The 20,135-nt window shown below is 56.8% G+C and overlaps 1 protein-coding gene across 10 annotated transcripts; it reads right to left on the bottom strand.

The window, feature by feature from the left end:
- Positions 1–2,063: 2,063 nt before the first annotated feature.
- Positions 2,064–11,201, bottom strand: ADAMTSL5 (ADAMTS like 5). 10 transcript variants are annotated; one of them, XM_012178464.4, is made up of 13 exons: positions 10,559–10,607; positions 9,400–9,721; positions 8,935–9,007; positions 8,743–8,834; positions 8,450–8,510; positions 8,198–8,306; positions 6,740–6,867; positions 6,300–6,411; positions 5,886–5,972; positions 5,596–5,759; positions 5,207–5,396; positions 5,062–5,133; positions 2,064–4,714 (listed from the first exon to the last, which is right to left on the bottom strand). In XM_012178464.4, exons 2-13 carry the CDS (start codon positions 9,453–9,455, stop codon positions 4,413–4,415), a joined length of 1,446 nt encoding a protein of 481 aa, XP_012033854.2. In that variant the 5' UTR covers positions 9,456–9,721; positions 10,559–10,607; the 3' UTR covers positions 2,064–4,412. The 10 variants fall into 10 exon arrangements, with proteins under 10 accessions (XP_012033854.2, XP_027826010.1, XP_060272438.1 ...); XM_027970209.2 differs by having other exon boundaries at positions 2,064–4,774; XM_060416455.1 differs by lacking the exon at positions 10,559–10,607 and adding an exon at positions 10,895–11,201 and having other exon boundaries at positions 2,064–4,774; positions 5,596–5,972; positions 9,400–9,501.
- Positions 11,202–20,135: the final 8,934 nt, after the last annotated feature.

Here is a 20,135-nt window from a genome sequence, read left to right on the forward strand (position 1 = left end):
CAGGAGACGGGGCCTTGGCTCGCTCTGCACCTGGCCTTGCCCTGCCCCTCGTGCCCCTTGAAGTTTGTCTCTGGGCCTTGCCTCCGCCACCACCCCATCAGCTTATTTGGGAGTGCAGGTGAGCGGATACACACCTGTCTCCCAGGTGAAAGCACTGACATTTATTTAGCTCTTCGGACTTGTTTTTAATTTAAATGTACAGAAAAGTGTAACCAGCAACTTGGGGGCAAATAACACAACAGGACTGGCCCTACCCAGTCACTTACACCCAGGGAGCCCCCATCCTGCCTTGGTCCCCTCTGTCATTGAAGGTCACTTGCATCGTGTCCATGATATCTTCTGTCCCCTCCTGTCTGACTCGGACTCACCTTGCTGCCGTGGGAGTGACCTGGGTGTCATTCTTTGTCATTGGAGAGCATGTCATTTTGCGGGAAGGCCAGAGAATGTTCTGGTCCCCTGCTGATGGGCATTAGAGTTGCTTCCAGTCAGGGCTATTGTGACGACAGCTGCTCAGAACATTCTAGAAGCAGCCTTTGGTGAGTGGAGCTAGCGACTCTTATTTGTCAGAGACTGCAGGGTGTGGGGTGAGCTTCTGAGTCTCAGGAGCTTCTGCTACCAGTTACCACCAGTGAGGTGGCTTGCGACAACCAGAATTCTCCCTTTCACCATCTGGAGGCTGGAAGTCCAAGATCAAGGTGTCACTGGCCTGTGCTCCCTCTGGATGCCCCAGCAGAGGGTCCTTCCTCCCTCTTCCAGCTTCTGGGCGTCCCCAGCCATCCCTGGGCTTGTGGCCACCTCCCTCAGATCTCTGCCACTGTCTTCACACAGGTATCTCCTCTTTCTGTGCCTCCTCAAGGCGCCTGGTCATTGGATTTAGGGTTCACACAGGTACTCCTTTGAGACCCTCAATTACATTGCAAAGACCCTTTCCGCAAAGGTCCTGTTCACAGATTCTAGAGGGTAGGACACAGACATGATAATTCAACCTTGTACACGAGCATTACTTCAACTGTAGCAGAAACAGCCAAACTGTTTACCCAGGTGGTCACACCATCCTAACCCCCATGCCCTCAACTAACCCTCTTGGTGTGAGACAGTTTGGGGGTTTGGGGCAGCCCCTCAACTGGATGTGTGTTCTCCTGTGGGCCAGCCAGATGGTACAGGGTCAGTGAGAGAGAAGCGCAGCCAACAGAGGGGTGATCTCTGCAGAGAATTCAAAACAGAAAAGCATCGCACCCCCACCCCATAGCTGGCATGCTGCAAGACTGCTGAATACAATCTTTGGTGGGGAGGGTGAATTAGGTGTTGTGATTACTACAGTTTTATTAACAGGAAAGCAAGCTCCAAACTTGCCTGTTTCCATTCTTTGTGTGCTCAGTCGTGTCCAACTCTTTGTGGCCCCCTGGACTGTAGCCCACCAGGCTCCTCTGCTCATGGAATTTTCCAGGCAAGAATACTGGGGTGTGGTGCCATTTCCTTCTCCAGGGGATCTTCCCAACCCAGGGATAGAACCTGCATCTCTTATGCCTCCTGCATTTGCAGGCAGATTCTTTACCATTAGCACCACCTGGGAAGCCCCATAATAGCTCCTTATTTGTCTCAAATCTGCTAGATGAAGTCCAGCTGGCTCCAATACTAACCTCAAAATATTGCTAGGAAGTTGAAGTCCCAAGAACTTAGCTTTAAGTTTCACAGAACCAAAGACCAAGGAGTTGTTATTGTTTAGTCATTAAGTCATCTCTGACTCTTTGTGACCCCTTGCACTGTAGGCCACCCAGCTCCTCTGTCCCTGGGATTTCCCAGGCAAGAATACTGGAGTGGGTTGTCATTTCCTTCTCCAGTTTTCATCCTTTCATAAACATTGCCTCCTGCGAGAAGTCCATTTGAAGAATGGAGGAGGCTTGAGTGGACTCAGTTGTGCATGCCTCCCTGGAGAGGGAGTTTCCATCTGTAATCACCTGCGGTCCCTCCGGGCAGTGATCCAGTCACTAACCCAAGTGGACACAGTCAATAATAAACCCGAGGATGGTAAAGACACAAAGAAACAGATCTTGAGTCACTCATTTCCTTTGTTGCATGTAACCACCTGGCCTTTTTATTCACGTTTAAAAGGAAAGCGTCAAAGCGGTGTGGAACTGTTGCTGGGCAAGTGCTAATGCTAGTTTCGACCTTAACTACGTTGCTGAATTAGAGTATCTTTAAAATTGCAATGTGTTCTCTCTTTAAATGGCTCCATGATCCCTGGTTACATTTCCGGAAATAATGTTGCCGCCTGAAGGAGCAGCTTCGAGAAGTCGCGGCTGGTGGGGTCACAGGCCACGCTGTCTGCTAGTTGAACCCTGCACTGGCGTCTTTCTTCCCCCACCCCCGAATCCACCCCGGGCAGGAGCCTCGCCCTGGCCAACCGGTCCGGCTGGCTGGGGAGTAGATGGCAGCGCTACTCCACAGAGCTCCGGGGCGCAGGAAGCCGGAGACTCAACTTCCCCGATCCATCCCCGCACTGCAGTGAGTCAGAGGGGCCCACCTGGGCCTTTCGGGATCCCTTGGGGACTGCTGGGAGGGATTGGGGGCAGGAGGAGAAGGGGACAACAGAGGATGAGATGGCTGGATGGGATCACTGACTCGATGGACGTGAATCTGAGTGAACTCCGGCAGTTGGTGATGGACAGGGAGGCCTGGCGTGCTACGATTCACGGGGTCGCAAAGAGTCGGACACGACTGAGCGACTGAACTGAACTGGGGACTGCAGGTAACACCCAGAGCGCGGAATCCCTTCTTCCCCGTCCTGTCACCAGGGGGCGCGCGGGCCACACGCCTCCGTCCAGAGCTGCGACCCGCTCAGCCTCACTGGAGGGGGCGGTCCTGAGATCCTCTGGCTTCATCACTTCTTGCAGAAGACCGGGCCAGGCCTGGGCTGCCCCACGCGCTGCTGGTCCCAGGCGTACAGTAGGCGCTCAATAAATAGTCTTTGGAGGAAGGCATGAGCGGACCGAGGGGGTAGGGCTGGAGTCCCAAAGGGTGTGGTTCCCATGGTCAGGGCTGAGTGGGGCTGAAAGGGTACACACAGATCCCAGAGAGCTGCAGGGCTTGACCAGAGATCACCCGCAAGGTCAAGGGTTGAGTCCATTGAGACCGGCATGTCCTGCACCCCTTGCACACTCCCACCATCCTGTGCCCCAGAGGAAAACAACCACAGACTGTACAGGTGAGCAGGTTGTCTCAGATGATGGCATGAGCCACCCCACTCAGGGTGGGGAGGCAGAAGGAGAGGTTTGCTGGTACCCCGCAGACACTTCCAATCCATATGACCTAGGCCTACCCTCCTGGCTCTAGAAGCTGTGAGGAGACCACATCCAGAACACGAGGACAAGGCACAGGCTGAAGGTGGGGCACTGACCTCCCTACTCTGCTGGAAGGGTCCCCCCTGAAATGGCCTGAGATGGATGTGTGGCCCCAAGGGGCATGGGGATGGGACCTAAGGAACCCCCACCTTCCGGTATCATCTATTTCCTGTCATCATGGTCTTCCCAGGGTCAGTCATGCTGGAGGGAGTTGGGGGCTGGACCAGGAGGAGGAGGGACAAAGGGCACATGATCACATGTGCACATGGGGGTTGGTGGGGAGGGGGGTGGGCAGGGAGCATGATTGTGGATCTCACTACCAGCGCATTCCAAAGTGTCTGCGGCCAAGTGTGTGTAACTGGGCTTGTTTTTTTTTTTTTTTAAAAAAAAAAAACCAGCTCTTGTAAAAATTAAATAGGAATAAAAAAAGGGTGAACAGCAGGGTTGCCTGGAGGAAAGCCCACCCCACCCTCAAATTGCTGAAGCTGTTAAGATTATCTGTGAACTTCCTGGTAGCAAGGGCAAAAGGGGAAATTGGTATGTTACAGTGCCTGGGTAGGCATGTTTTCTGGGGGTCATGCCTGTTTGTGACAGTGTCTCTGAAAACGTGAGAGTACATGTGTAAGTAGCAGCGTGAAAGGAGAGAGTGTCAGGGGTTAAACAGTGATGAACTTCCTGGTAGGCAGGACAAGAGGGAAAACCATTACAACGTCCCCTTAGGCATGTTTTCCTGGGACCAGGCTTGTGTGTGACAATGTCTCTGAACACATGAGTGTGAAGCAAGGGGAATAAAAGCAGACACAAAGTCTCTGAGTGTAGAACAGCTATGGGCTTCCTGGCAGTCAAGGTGAGGAGACCAGAATTAAGTCTGTTCAGTGAGTCCCCACCTGTGTGGGCCTGCTGGTGAGAGCGGCTCTGCATGTAGCGGTGTCTGAGTGTGATGATGGGAGAGTCATAGAGCTGCAGGTGGAAGACCAACAGTGCCTAGCTCCCTGGCAGCTACAGCAAGAGGAGACATATGCTGACTTTGAGACTAGTCACCCAGGTGTGGCCAAGGTCTGGTCCGGGGGCTCAGAGAGGGCAGTGCCGGGCAGCCAGGCGCACGCGGCTGTCCTCGGCAGGGCTCCAGAGCCGGGCGTAGCCAGCATGGGGGAGCAGCAGCCGGTCCTGGGTGCCATCAGGGCTGATGAGGCGCCGGGCAGCCAGCAGGTAGTCCCGATGGAGGGCCAGCGGGGGGCAAGGGCAGTGGCTTGGCGCCCACACGTACTCCAGGGCCCGCAGCGGAGAGCGGTTCTTGTAGATGAGCTGCACGCGCACCTCATAGCGGGTCTCCTGGGCCTGGCGGATGCGGCCCAGTACGCGGGCCCGGAACACTGTGGGTGGGACCATGCTGAGCCCTGCCGGACAGAGCCTGGGTCCCAACCATGCACCCACTGCAAGATGATGGAACTGGGGGTCAGGTGGGGCAATGGAGGCTCTTGGGGACTGCGGTCAGCTGTAGCCTGGGGTCAAGATCAGCTTAGGGATCAATGAGGGGTCAGGAGTCAGATTAGGGCAAAGGATCAGATCAGGGGGTCAAAATTAGGGTCAGAACGGGTCAAGTTGTAGTCAGGTCAAGGAGTGAAGGGTAAAGTTGGACCAGAGTTAGAGGTCAGCAGGACATGGGTCAAGTTCAGGTCACTTGGGGGCCAGGTGAGGGATGGGGTCAGGGACGTCTCACCGAAGTCACTGCCGCAATAGTGGAGCAACCGGTGGGCACGACCGCGGGTGTCTGGGCAGGGTGGACAGGGTTCTGCAGGGGCAGTGCAGTCAGGGGTGCGGGCCTTGCCCCTGCTGGCCCCCCACCCAGGCTGTCCCCAGCTCACCTGGAGTGGGGATCGGGGTCCGTGGAGGGATGACAGTGGGGGACTCAAGGGGCTGAGGTTCTACCTCCCGAGGCTGAGGCTGCCGCGGGGACCAGCCCAAGACCTGAGCCTGCGCCTGGAAGGGGCCATAGCGCTCCCGAGGGAGCCAGAACTCGAATTCAATGCCTGGGTTGGGCTCCTGCAGGAGGACCTGGGGCGGGGGCGGAGCGGGGAGAGTGTTAGGGAACTGCACTGGGACCTGATGGCCGGCCACTCTCCCCACGCACACTCTACCCAGCCTCCTCCCTCTGACCGGTAGTCCCCAGCCTTCCCCCTCTGACCCCTGCTCCCCTTCCAGAGTCTTTGACCTCATCCCCAACGCCCAGCTGCCCTCTCAGGCCCGCCCCCACCTGCAAGAGCAGGTCTTCGGAGGTGGGCCCGGCGGCGCGCAGCGTCTCCTCCGGCCCTGTGGCGCGGGTGTAGACCACGCGGGTGCCCGCTGCCTCGTAGGTCCCGGCCGGGCTGACCACCCAGTTCCCGTTGAGCACGTAGCGCCCGTCGCCCCCCATCAGCGCTGCAAGGGAAGGGTCAGCCCGGGCTCCCTGGAAACGGCCTTGCCCATCTCCCCGACCCTGCCATCTCCCTCCCCGCGGGATTCGGGCGGCCAGCGGGGCGCCTCCTCCCTCGGACCCTGCGATACCCAGGTGGTTCCGGCTCCGGTGGGCGGCGCGGATGTGTCTGGCGCCCTCGGGGATCAGGGTCACGTTCCAGTACCCAGCGAAGGCACCTGGGCGAGAGGGAAGGAAGGTGTTGGGGAGCAGCTAGGGTGTATTTGAAGGCTGGTTTGAGGATTAAGTGAGATGCTGCAGTAAAGAGATTAGCCAAGGCTCTGGTCCTCAGAAGACCAGTACTGATCGATGGATTGGAGTTACGATTATTACCACCGTTTAAGTGGGGCAGCAAAAGAGTTAAACGCACGTCTGTTCAGGGAAGGGCGGGATAATCTGGCAAAGACCAATCAGAATGATGGAGGGGTGCTGGGCGGAGACCGTCCAATCAGCGCGGGACATCTTAAAGGGCTCTGGGAGAACTCGAGGACGGGGCAGGCGGTTACCGGCGTCGCGGAACACGCGCTGCACGAAGAGGCACGAGTCGTTGGCCCCGCCGCAGCGGCCGCAGCGGTCTTCGCGGGCGTCGGAGCCCAGCAAACCGTCACAGCCGGCACTCTAAAGGGGTGGGGGTGGACACGCACGCCGTCAGACCGTCCCCGCCCGCCTAGGCCATCGAAGGGGCGGGACCCTGGAAGAGGGCTGAATCAAGAACTATAAGGATGGAACCTTGAGGGCAGGGAGGAGGCTGGGGATGGAGTCTAGTAACAGATGGGGCAGGGGAGGGCATGGACTTGATAAGGGGCGGGGCCTAGGGAATAGGGCAGGACCGGGAACTAAATAAATGGGGTTTGGGGGCGAGGTATGGAGGGAAGAGGAGGGTGGAGCTTAGGGGGCGGGGCCTTGATGAAAATGGGCGGGGCGGGGCGGGGCCTGGAATCCTCACGAGGCAGCGGCCAGCCACGCAGAGTCCCTGGGCGCCCGGACTGCAGGGGGTACCGTCCAGCACGCGACCGAAGCTGTGATAGAAGTCGTGCCCCACCGCTAGGCAGTTGAGGTCGCACTGGTTGGGTGCTGGGGATGGGAGAAGTCGGCGGGCGTGCGGGGGGGATTTATATTTGAATTCCAGCTCCTTCCTTGCCAGTCTTCCCCCAGGCAGCCATCCCCTTGGGCATATGCGGCTCAGAGACTCAGCCAAAGCCACACATGGAGGCTGAGGCAGAGCATGGACTGGACCTTAGGCCTTCTGCTTCCCGTCCCCTGGGATTGTCCCAGACTCGTATACTGGGAATGTATTCATTCGTCCGTTCATTCATTCATTCATGTTAAGTCCTAATACTAGGGACCAATTATTAACATCATCTGGAGAAGGAAATGGCAACCCACTCCAGTATTCTTGCCTGGAAAATTCCATGGACAGAGGAGCCTGGCGGGCTACAGTCCATGGAGTTGCAAAGAGTCGGACACGACTGAGCATACACACACAATATTAACGTCATTACCTATTCTTCACTCATTTTTTCATAATGTTCATTCCACAAATAGTCATCAAGCACATTTCCCAGACAATGTTCTAGGTTCTGGGTAGAGTGGTGGGCAGAACTTACTCAGCACTTGGATCCTGCACCGGCAGGTGCTCAATAAAAAGCATTTGTTCAGTGCTGAGCCCTGCATATCCTGAATATGTTGTTGTCCCTCCTTGGGACTCTGTTTCCCCCTCTGCTTGGCAGTGGGGCACAATGGATAGTCTCATCACACCCACAGACTCACAGCCCTGATCCCTGCTCCCTCACCCCACCCCTGCTCAAACTCCCTCCATCTCCCAACTTCCTGAGGCTGGCTGGCAGACCCTGCCTGGAATAGAGCCTAAGCTGTCCCTGGCGGGCCTCTGTAGGGGTGAGATCATGGCAAGTTTCCTCCAATTCTTAGGGTGAAGGAAAAAAAAAAAAACAACCATGAGTTGATGGTTGGAACTTTCTCCATTCCAGGATTTTCTTATCTGTGTCTACCCCCACTGTGGCGTCTGAAGCTGCCTGTTTCCCTTAAATCTGGAGGCACGCTGCCCTGGGCACACAGTTATATAACTCGCTATTTTCAGCTCAACAACATTTCCTGCTACTGGTATAAGTTTGAGAACTCTTGGCCTCTGGATACAGCTCCCAGTAAATCCTCAGCTTGGTGTTCAACCCTGTGCAAAATAGACCCTTCCTCCTTCTGCTCCTGCTTCACAACTCCCACATGCTTTCTCTGCTTCACTTCACCAACTCCTATGTATCCTTCAAAGCCCCAGTGCTAATGCCCCCTTCTTGCAACCCTCCAAGTTCCTCTTCCTTTTTAGAAGCCAACTTTTCCTGGCCAGTTTTCAGTTGTTCCCTCTGGACTAACAGGAGGCTGGGCTACTCACCACCATAGAAGGGCACCCATTGGTAGGTCTTCTGGGTGCCTAGGACGGGGTGGCCATTGTAGAGGGCACACTGGAGGTCTCGAAAGGGCATGGCTGCCGGGGGACAGTCCTGGGGACAGAGATGGGTGGAGCAGAGGCTGGGACAGCCCCGAGAGCACCTGGTATGGTGGTAACCATATTTGGGGGCTTGAGCAGGGAAGCAGGAGGGCTTTGGGGAGAACTGAGTTTAAGAGGTGGGTGGGTAAAACATACAGGCTGCTGGCAGAGGCGGTACTCATGGGTGTTCCCCCAGCACAGCTCTTCCCTTGGAAACCTATGAGGAGCAAGGGGGCCAGGCTATTGTCAGCACCTCTGGGAACCCCTTCCCCAAAACCAGCCTGTCCATCAGTCTACCCTCACCAACCCCACCCACATTCCAGCTGGATCAGTGGGATTAAAAGTCACAGCATGTGTGGGCAGGCCAAGGGTGTGGCCAGGGGCTGGGCTGGGCTGGCAGGAGAGGAGGGACAGGGACCCCCTCCCATTCCACTGGGCAGCCTCCTCACCGGATACATCTCCGGCTGCGCACTGAGAGCCCTCGCCCGCAAGAGCTGGAACAGCGACTCCAGGAACCCCATGGCGTCCACTCACCTGGACCCTACTTGGGGAGAGAGAGTCACAGTCAGCCTAGAGGGGAGGCTGGCTAACCCCACACCGCAGCTGGGTCCCCATGCCCCTGGGCCTATGTCCCCTTTTACCTGAGTGTTGCCCCCCAAACCACAATTCAGGAAGGTCCACAGCAGGAGCAAAAGGTTCCAGAGGGAGCGGGGTCTGAGGGGGCAGAGGGTGCATGGCAGTGGGGGTACCAGCAGGCCAGGGGTTGAACCCCAGCTCTGCCCTGACTGGCTGTGTGATTTCAGACAGTAACTCATCCTCTCTGAGCTTCCCTTCTCAACTCTGAAAAAGAAGTCATAATAGAGCCCACCTAATAGGAAAGTTTTGAGGGCTCCATCAGATTAGGTGAGAAAAATGGGAGGCACAGAGCCTGGTATGGAGAAGGAAAACGTAAAAATTATTATTATTGGTTGTTTATTGTCATGATGCACACAGTAGGTGCTTATTTAGTGTCTCACCATGAAAGGAATCATTCATTCCAGGGATGTGCATGGGTCTCTCTAGGGTCCTAGGTCCTTCCCCACTCTCCCCACCATCTTTGCGCCTACCTTCTGGTATGGCAAGGGGCCAGGTGCTCCGCTTTCTCTGGCGTCAGTTTCCCCATCTGTGCAATGGGGACCAGCTCGGTTCTGTCCAGTATTCTATGAGACCTGGCAGAGGGTGTGGCTGGTGGGAGCTGGGGCTGGTGCCCAGCAAAGGCACCCACTCACAGGCAGGCCCCCAGCCTTCAGGGCTCCCTCAGCTCCCAGATGTGGGACAGCAAGGAGCTCCTGGATGGGGTGAGGGGCAGGGAGGGGTGACCTGGCCCTGGTCCAGTGGGTGCCTCATGGCCTCATGTGCAGAGGGTGTGGGATGGAGCCCCCAAGCTGCCTGCAAGAGGGAAAGGGGCCACCAGTAAGGATGATGGAGGGAAGAGGGAGGCAGCTGCGTGGGGGTAGGGGAGGCGGTGGCAGAGAGACTTTGCCTCCTTGGGCCTCAGTTTCCTCATTTGTCAGGGGAGGATGGAGTCACTTGCCATCCCCACCTTCCACATGACCACAGCACTGGATGAGGAAGGGGGAGGGAAGCAGCCACCTAGTGAGTCCTTTCTCAGGCCAGGGCCATGGCACCCGGCAGCCAGCAGTGCCCAGAGGACACACAGGACGTTGGAGGCCTGCAGCCTGGAGGTCCTGGCGCTGAGTGGGGTCAGGCCGGCTCACTAGACCCCCCTGAGCCCCTGTTTCCCTGGTTATCCGGTTCTCCTGGCTCAGAAACACTGAGGAACTGGGTGAGTGGGGGGCAACCCCGGGGTGGGACCCCGTCTGATTAGAGCCATGTGACTCGCTGCATCTCTAAACCCCAGCCCTGGCTGGTTTAGGCAGCAGGGAAGAGTCCGGGCTGGGGAGCACAGGGAGGGGAAGGGGGCTGGCCCTTCTGACAACTGCTCCCTACTTAGCACTGGCTTGTTGCGGTAGTGGGGGGTCTAGGCGATGCAACATGAGGGGCCAGAAGGACCACCGTTCCCACTCTCCAGGGTTCCCTACCCGAGAAGCCGCACGGTGGGTACAATCTTAGGGCGGCCACGCCTCCGGGCCTCAGTTTCCCCAGGAGGAAGTGGGGATGGGCTTCTTCCCACCCTATGGATGGTTGCCTCACCCCTCAACCCCAGCTTTGGGTGGGGGAGAAGACGCTGGCCGCGACAGTGGGGGGATAGAAAGAGGGACTTACCGGCTACGCAGAGCCCAGGCGGCTCGTCCTGGCTCCCCGGGCGGCCCCTGGGCAAGCGGAAGCGGCGGGGCCCGCGAGGAGGGGCGGGGGGAGCCCGGCGCGGCCCCTCCCACCCGGCCTCCCAGGGCGCGCCACGGCCGGGGTCCGGAGGGGCGGCGCGCCGTGCGCCCCCGCGCGGCCGTTGCGCGCCCGGGCACTGATCTGCGGCAGGGGACTGCCCTGCACGAGCGGCGCCCAGCCCCCCGCCCCGGGACTGCGGCCTGGTGTCCGACCGTCCGCGTCCCGGTGACCTTGGGAAGCCCAGGGAAGGGGAGCCACGCGGGAACTGACCCCCACCTCGGGGCTGCTATTCCGGGCGCCACTCTCAGGGCCCGGGAATGTGCGCACACCGAGGGCGCCCTGCTGTGGCTCCTGGAGGGCGCTGCCCTCTCTCCACCGACGCCCAGATCGCGTCGCCCCGAAGGTTCCTTTTCGCGGCCACTACACCTCCTCAAATCCCTCTCACTACCCCTCCCTCAAGGTCACTCGGGGTTGCGGTTGCGGGGTTCCCGCCCCAGGTCCCGACCACCCCGAGCGCAGGGCCCCAGAGCACTGGAGAGAAGCTCGGCCCCAGGGGCCGGGCGTGGGGGGCGGAGAGCCCCTTCCCAGCCTGGCGCATTCCCGGGCGCTGCTGTCACCAGAGGACGCGCCCCACCCCGCCTCCCGCCCTCTTTGCACGGCTCCGGGCGGCGAGCCGTGGCTTCGATGCTAGCCCTGGTCGAGGAGGTCCCCTTCTCAAGTGGCTGCAGCCGCGCCCTCCTCGACCTCAGGTTCCCCAGCCAGGCAATGGAGCCCGTGGGGACCTATCTCCACCGCGATACTTTGTGCCAATCGGCAAGGACAGGGTTACCCCAGGGCTCCCCACCATCCCACCCTTTCCTGGTTTAGCATCTGCGTACCCTTCATCTCCCGCCCTGGCAGGGACGCCACAGGCGCCCTGCACTCGCCCCCTCCCCCTGGCTCCTCCCCGTAGTCCCGGGATGCCCCTTGGCGAGCGGCTTGAGGAGACTGGGTCACCAAGTGGGCGAAGGGAGGACGGACCTTCTTCATGCGCTCGGCCGGGGCTCAGCTTGAGTGCCGCCTTCTCCGGGGAGCCCGCTGTGGGGTCTCCCAGCCCAGACCACAGGGAGGGCGCATTGAAGGTCCTGCTCTGTTCTCCAGGCTGGAGCAGCTCAAAGCAGGGCTGTCCAAAGCCATTTATTTGTCCAGAACTTATTGAGCACTTACTGTGTGCCACTGCGGGCTTCCTGTGTGGTTCAGCGGTAAAGAATCTGCCTGCAATACAGGAGACTCTGGTTGGATCCCTGGGTTGGGAAGATTCCGCGGAGGAGGGCATGGCAAACCCACTCTAGTATTCTTGCCTGGAGAATCCCATTAACAGAAGAGTCTGGAGGACTACAGACCATGGGGTCAAAAAGAGTCAGCCATGACTGAAGACTGAGCCCACACACGTGCGGCTGCACCGGGAAACAACCCCACCAATTAGGCTAGTGAGGTAGGCATCCCCTAGAAGGGTGCAAGGCCGCCTTCTGACCTACAGGCTCTGAAAAAATAGCCCAAGCCCACTGCAGATGGGGTGGGGGGGTCAGGAAGGCCCTTCCCCAGAAGGTGATTGCCACAGGGAGGTGGCGGAAGGGCACCTGCAACAGCACATGCAAAGGTCCTGAGTCTGGAATAGAGGCTAAAGTACCATAGGGGAGTTGGTGTGGTTGGAACAAATAGCCAGGGTTGGGGTGGAGATGTGATCAGAGAGCGGTGTGGGGAGTGGCAGCCATGGGAGGTGGAGGGCGCTCTGGTTTGGGAACACCTGCCTCTGGCATTCTGGGGGCAGAAGGGGGCTCCAGAAAGCAGTGGGGAGGCAGCAGCAGGCATGATGGGGGCAAGGGCTGGGGTGGGGGAAGGGACATCACTGGGTGGTTCCCAGCAGTCTGGGAGTGGAGTCTGCAGGCTGTGTGACAGATCCCAGGGGGATTGGATGGGAGGAGGCAGGCAGGAGCCTGGCCTGAGCAGCCAGGGAAGGGAGGGATGGGGGTGGCAAGTTCAGAAGTCAGCTGGGGATGGATCTAGGCATGAGGCACGGAGAGGCTGGGAGTCCAGGGGCCACATCTGGCCAGAGATGGACACGTGGGCATCCCCTGCACACAGTGGTGGTGAGAATGGTGGATGAGGTCACAGGGTGTGTGTGTGGACAGAATGAAGACTGGGGTCCCCTGAGGTCTCCAGAGAATGGGGGTCCAGGAGGCAGGAGTAACCTGTGTGGGTGAGGTAAGGATGGAGCTGGTGGATCAGCATCGATGGAGGCAGTGACCTTGACAAGGCTGAGCCTGGTGGGTCAGGGCTCGAGAGGGTGGCAGGAGGAGGGGGGTGATGGTGAGGGCAGGTACCCTCCACAGAGCACCTACTGTGTGCGAAGCTGGGACCTGGGGCCTGGGCGGAGTCAGAAAGAAATCAGGTTTGACCAGGAGCGCCACCAAGTGGACAAGCTCATCCCCCTCCCATGTGCCTCAGGCCCCAAGCCCCAGGGGGTGGAGACAGTGTGCCTGCAGGAAGGTATACAGAAGGCTTCGAGTACTGCATATTCCAAGCATTGTGCTCAGCAGAGTGCATACAGCAGGCCCTTTGTCCTGCAGGGAGCATATACAGTAGATACTGCAACCTGCAAGGAATGCATTTAGTAGACACTGAACGTCCCAAGGAGTGTATGCAACACATGTAGCCTGCAAAAAAATGTATACAAAAGTCACTGCACACTGCACGGAGTGCACACAGCAGGCACTGAGTACAGTGTCTATGGCAGGCATTGTACTCTGCAGTGAATGTATACAGCAGGCACTGAGTCCTGTAAAAAGAGCATACAGCAGCCCCTGTGTCCTGCAAGGACAACACACAGCGCTTACTGGGTCCTCCAGGGAGCGTATACACTAAGCCTGTGCCTGGCATGGGGACATAAGCACTTGAGGGCTGGCGAGATACGACTGAGGTGAAGGTGTGGAGTCCTGTGCCTGCCCATGTCCCCCCAGCCTTTGCTGCCCCCCAGATTTCCAGCCTCGCATCCCCAGCTAGGATGAAACTTAGCTGGGTTCAGCTGATTCCCGGAGGGGAAGGCTGAGCGCTCAATTCCCAACACCTGCTACAGGTGGAGGGGTGAGTGTGAGGTTTGGCGGCTCCAGGTGCGGTGGAGTCTCACCACCCCCAACTCATGCCCTGGCCTGGACCTAGGCCCAGGGGTTATGGGATCTCCCAACACTGAACTCTACCCTGAACCCCATCCTTGAAGCCGGGCTTGGACAGGATCAAGCCCAGTCAACATGGGTCCTGACGGATGTGGATCAGCCAGGCTCCCTCTGTGGCCTCACAAGCTCAAACTTCCCAAACTCCCTCCCCAACACTCTGCAGCCTCCCGTGATCCCTCAGGCCTGGCCACGTGGTCCACAGGACCCTCCAGCCTCCTGTGTAGACTAGGTGGGAGGGGTCCTGTCACCCTGCCCCAGAACTTGGGTCTCTGAAGCTGCCCAGCTGTTCCTGGCCATGAGTGGAGCAGGATTGGGGCCCCACCATGGCAAGGGCAGCCCATGTGAGCTGGGATGGTACTGCTTCTCTGCCCTAGGGAGATGCCAACAGCCAGAAGCAGAAAGGGCTGGACTTCTGAGACAGTTGTTAGAGTCCCTGAATAAAGCCACACCTGAAGCCATCCATTATGTTTCACTTGAGCAATTTTGAGTTTCTGTGACTTCTCATCAAGGGGTCCCCACTAATAGAGAACAGCATCTTTTCCATCACCTTCACCCCCCAGACAAGTCCTGTTTCTTAGGTCACTGACCCTGTGATGGAGTAGTTTGCATCTACAGGTCACCACTGCTTTGAAGGCCTCCATATCTGATGTGACATCCCCCACGGTCCCCATGAGAGAAATCCTCACCCCACCTCATGGGTCAGGACTCTGGGGAGCAGAGGGGAACAGTCACACACAGCAAGACTTGGAGGGCGTGGGATGACTTCACACTCATATCTGAATGGGTGTCCTGAGCTCCTTTTTTAAATTTTTCTTTTTTTTTTTTAACACAAACTATTTTCTTGACATGTACACACTGCTTTATGTATTTTTGGCTGCAGTGGGTCTTTGTTGCTGCACGTGGGCTTTCTCTAGTTGGGGAGAGCGGGGGCTACTTTCCAGTCGCAGTGTATAGGCTTCTCATTACACGGGCTTCTCTTTTTGCAGAGCACGGGCGCACAGGCTCCAGTAGTTGTGGCATCTGGGCTCAGGTGCTCTGAAGCATGAGAAATCTTCTCAGACCAGGGGTCAAACCCTTGTCCCTTGCATTGGCAGGTGGATTCTTATCCACTGTGCCACCGGGGAAGTCCCTAATTTAATTTTTAATTTTTGGCTGCACCGCAAGGCATGCAGGATCTTAGTTCTCAGAACCCAGTCCTTCTGCAGTGGAAGCCTGGATTCATTGTTTGATTATTTTATTTTTAATTGAAGGATAATTGCTTTACAATATTGTGTTTGTTTCAGCCTTACATCAACATGAATCACGTAGTATACATATGCCCCCTTCCTCTTGAACCTCCCTCCCACCCCTTCCTATCCCTTCCCACTCCTCTAAGTTGTCCCAGAGCACAGGGTTGAGCTCCCTGAGTCATACAAGGAGCCTGAATTCTGAATCACTGGACCGCCAGGGGAGTTCTTCCTGAGCTCCTTTTGAGGCAGGGGGGTGGGGGGACACTCTTGAGCCAGGGGATGCTGGAGGCAGGACCTGGAGAATGAGGGGGAACTGAACAAAGGAGGGTGTGAGAGAGAGGGCGCTCCTGGCTGGCAGGACAGCACGTGCAAAGGCCGAGGGGCCAGAGAAGCCGGGTGAGGACCAGGCCCATTGAAGAGGCCTGTGTAGTGGGGTGAAAAGGAAGTCGGGGAGGTGGGGGGCAGGGGCCTGCCTCACAGAGCTTGGGGGCTAGGAGCATGGGAAAGTTACACAGAAACAGCAAGAAACATTAGGTGAGAAAGTTAGAAAAGTTATGCAGGATCCAATGGCAGTTATATATGTTATCTATGTTAGCCTTAGCTCAGATAGGAAGGGGATAGGAATAAACCCTCATGGTCACCCACGATGATCTGGGGGTGGAGGTTAGAGGTGACTCTGAGTTACTCACTGCCTTTGAGCTTTTAATTTCTTGTCACCTTTTAATTATTTTTTAAAGAGAACTTTAAAAATATTTTGGCCACACTTTGCCGATTATGGGATCTTATTAACCTGACCAGGGATTGAACCTGCACCCCCTGCAGTGAAAGCACAGAGTCCTAAGCACTGGACTGCCAGGGAAGTCTCTAAAGAGAAATTTTATTTTGGAGTAATATTAGATTTACAGAGAGTTACAAAAATATTACTATCAGTTCTGTCTATCCTTTGTCATCAGTAGTATAATCCCCACCCCACCCCTTAGGATGTCCACATCCTGGTCCCGGGGCCTGTGATCATGTAACAGGGCAGAGGGGACCCTGCAGGCGGGATTAAGGCCCCTGAGATGGGGACGACTCTGGATTCCCCAGAGGGCCCAGTGTCATCACAGGGTCCTTATAAGAAGGAGGGGGAGGGTCAGAGGCAGAGAGACGGGAGATGCTGTGCTGCTGGCTTCGAGGATGGGGGGAGGGGCCACAAGCCAGGGATGTGTTGCCTTTAGAAGCTGGAAAAGGGGGGAGCCTCCAGAGGGACCAGCCCTGCCCACGCCTGAGCTCTAGGACATGAGATAATATATGTGTGCTTTCTTTTATATTTATTTATTTATCATGGCTGTGCTGGGTCTTCCTTGCTGCTCAGGCTTCTCTCTAGTTCTGGTGTGTGGGCTTCTCATTGCAGGGACTTCTTTTGTTGCAGAGTACAGGCTGTAGGACGCTCAGGCTTCACTAGTTGCAGTTCCCAGGCTCTGGAGCACAGGCTCAATAGTTGTGATGCACAGCGCCCCGTCGCTCTGTGGTACACGGGATCTTCCCGGACCAGAGACCAAACCCACGTCTCCTGCATTGGCAGGCGGATTCTTCACCACTGAGCCGCCAGGGAAGCCCCATGTGTGCTTTCTTAAGCCAACAAGTTTGTAACTCATTACAGCAGCCATAGGAAACAATGACTATTGTGGTGTCTAAGGAAGTGACATTGGTATATCACCATTTCTAATTAATAATATTAGTAATTACTATAATGACTGACTAAACTCCAAATGTTGTTTGGATTCCTTCTGTTTTTTTTTTTTTTCCAACTAATTTCTTTTTTCTATTCGAGGATCACATCTAGGAGCCCACATGACACTGAGCTGTTTCTTTCATAATTGCTCAAAAGACCCAAGCAGATAAAATATGAATTATTCTTGTGGAAATCTGGCTGCTTCTGATGCTCACACAGCACTCTGCTTGCAGCCGGAGTTGATCAATGTCTCTGAACAGAGGTTGAGACGGCGTCCAGCTGAGGACATGGCGGGAAGAGCCTCCACCCGGGGTAAGCAGCACATACTCACGTGAGGGACCCTGAGGGTGCCCACCCAGCAGGTGGGGTCAGGACAGCTCAGGGGAAGGTCTGAACTTGCCCAAGGCCTCCCCAGGGAGCGCGTCAGCACCTGCAGGGAACACAGCAAGGAAACACACAACCTGCTTCTACCATGGAGCCCCTGGTCCTTGGGGGAGAACCCAGCAAACCAGCAAGGAAACAACATGATTTCAGGTTGTGTGGGAACCCCAGAGGGGCTCTTGGGGTGTGGGGGGCCCTTGCCTGCAACTCAGAAGATGAGAAGGAGTTACTGGATGAAGACCAGGGGGCGGGGAGAGCTTTGGGCTGAGGGAATGGTGTGTGCGAAGGCCCTGAGGTGGGATGAGCTTGGTGTGGGATCTCAGACCGACAGAGAGGCCAGCGTGGTTGGACCAGGGTGTGTGTGTGGGTGTGTGGGAGAGCCATGGAGGCCCACTAGCAGGCTTTTAGATGCAATCCAATTTAGTTCTAGAAGACTTCTTATTGTCGGGAAAAGGCTGGACTGTCCTCTGAGTCCAACTCTCAGCCAGCACCTGGTTCTGTGAGCCTCAGATGGCCCAGACACATTGTGTCCCCTGACCTGGCTTTGGCTATCCTTACTGTTCCTGACCCAGGGCCTTGGCTGGTCCTGAGCATCATGACAGGGAGCACCCACTGGTGTCTTCAGCTCCATCTCCTCCTCTGGCTATCCCCTCTCTGACCCTGTCCACTCCCCCACTCTAGATGTGGACATGTGTCTTAGTGTCACAGGTCAAAGGGGAGAGGTTGCAATGACTGAGTCCAGGCTCTGCTTTGAGGTAGGCAGTGAGCCCCTCAGAGACTCCCACCCCACACCCTTCCTGTCCCAGCATCACTTCATCACTCTCCAAGCTGCAGTCAGACCACGTGTGGGAGACATTCCAAGTTGCATGTACAGACAATGAGCATCCAGGGTGGAGGCCCCAGCTAATGAGGGGCTGAGGCCAGGGGTCCACACACTCCCCATCCTCCCTGTGGACAGGCAGCTCTGGGGAACCATCTACCCCATTCCTCAAGGGCCCATAGTGGTTTCCAAGTCCTGCCCTGACTCATCCTCCTGGGCCCCTCGCTCCTGCTTTTCAAATCAACTCACTGCACTAAACCCTTGCTTCAGGCTCTGCTTTTGGCAGAGGCCAGACTGAGACAGGGGAGGAGAGACAAGCTGCCCACGTGAGTCTCCTGCTGGCCTAGACCATGCCAGAAAGAGGGAGTAGACAAGGGGTACAGGGGTCTCTGAACTGAGCCCCAGGCTCCAGGAGAACAAGTAGGGGCCTCAAAGGAGAACCAGAAAGATGGGTGAGAATGATGGGAGAAAAGCCTACAGAGAGGTATCTGGAGGGCACGAGAGGACAGAGCTTCTAGAAGGAGCCAATGTCAGTGGGCTCTGGGAATCTGGGAGAGACAAAGACGAGGTCTGTTCCTGTGGAAACTCAGGGGACATGGCACCTAGCCCCCATCACCCCTGCCAGCTGGGCCAGGATCAAGGCAGCAGGCACTGCAGTCATGGGGTCCCCTCCTGCCCGCTCTGCTCATGGGGCCTGTCCCTGGAGACCTGCAAGGTCTGGCTGAGGGCTCCCGAGTACAGACAAGCAGGAAGAAGGGAGGCCACTGCACTTTAAAGTCCAGGAGACCAGAGGCTAGAGAGGAACCTAGGAGCCGGGCTGAGTCATGCCTATGCCTGTCCACCTGCTCCCGCTCTGGTTCTGGAAGGAAGGAGTCACACCACTGTGGACCCCAAAGCCGATCCAGCCCACCCCCCGATGAAGGCCTCCCTAGCCCAGCCCTAGTGCTGTCTCAGCAGCCACCCCCTCCACCTGCGGCAGGTATTATATTTTGAGCAAGGCTCTGTGGCGCTTCTCCCAGGAAATCTGCTGAGTCTGGGGAGTTATCTCAGGTCAGAGAAAGAACAGACTGGAGACACACCAAGCCTGTGGCTTGGAGCGAGGGGGCTCAGGGGGCTATGTGGCCAACCTGGGGCCCCAGCCCACAACTCCTCAGCCTCCTGAGCCCCAGGCAGGTGTCAGCATGGGAGGGTCAGGCTGCTCCACTGAGCCCCCTACCCCAACACCGGCCCCTTTGCAAAACTACAATTCTTAGCTTGCCACACATATGAGGCTTCAGTTTGCTCATCAGTAAAATGTGGGTCTTAGCCCCTAAGGCTGAGGGCTCCTTGGGGTGCGGTATCTAATATGGTTTTCACTTTTGATTGTGGCAAAATATACATCACGCAAAATTTGCCATCATCACCATTTTTGAGAGCACAGCTCAGTGGCATTAAACACATTTACACTGTTGTGTAACCAACCCCACCATCATCTCGAGGACCTTCTCATCTTCCCAAATGGAAACTGTGACCTCATGAAATGCTGACTCCCCCTCTCCTCCCCCATCCCACCATCTAGTTCCTGTCTCTGTGGATCTGACTCCTCTAGAGACCTTCCATGAGTGGAATCAGACAGTGTGTGTCCTCCTGGGTCTGGCTTTCATTGAGCATCATGTCCGCAAAGATCACCCATATTGTATCAAGCGTCAGGATTTCCTTCCTTTTCAAGGCTGAATAATATTCCCCTGTGGGCTTGTAGCATGTTTTGTTTATCCATCACCTTTTGATGAACACCCACGCTATTTCCACCTTTTGGCTGTTGTGAATATGGCTGCTACGAGCATCTAAGTTTTTCCTTTTATGATAAAGTTTTCCACTCTAGAGTGCTGGGGGAGGGCATCCCTGCTCGAGGGGGTGCAGGCTGAGGATGGAAAGTCTCCCCAGTCCGGTGGAGGAGGCTTAGCCAGGAAAACAGCAGGCTGCCAGGCAGAGTTGCTGTCTGCAGAGGGTGTCAGCTGACAGCCCTGCTGGGAGGCAGCAGGCCAGGAACTTGGGATTTCTTTCCCCCAGGAGGCTTCTAGGGGTCCAATGGTCTCAGCTGCCTGCCCTAGTGTGAGAGCTCTTCCTGTGCTCCTGGGGCCACCAGGGAAGGAGCCAGGGGGTAGTACTTGGGGGGTCAGGG

The sequence above is a fragment of the Ovis aries genome, chromosome 5, assembly GCF_016772045.2.
Source record: "Ovis aries strain OAR_USU_Benz2616 breed Rambouillet chromosome 5, ARS-UI_Ramb_v3.0, whole genome shotgun sequence".
NCBI classification, from domain to species: Eukaryota; Metazoa; Chordata; class Mammalia; order Artiodactyla; family Bovidae; genus Ovis; species Ovis aries.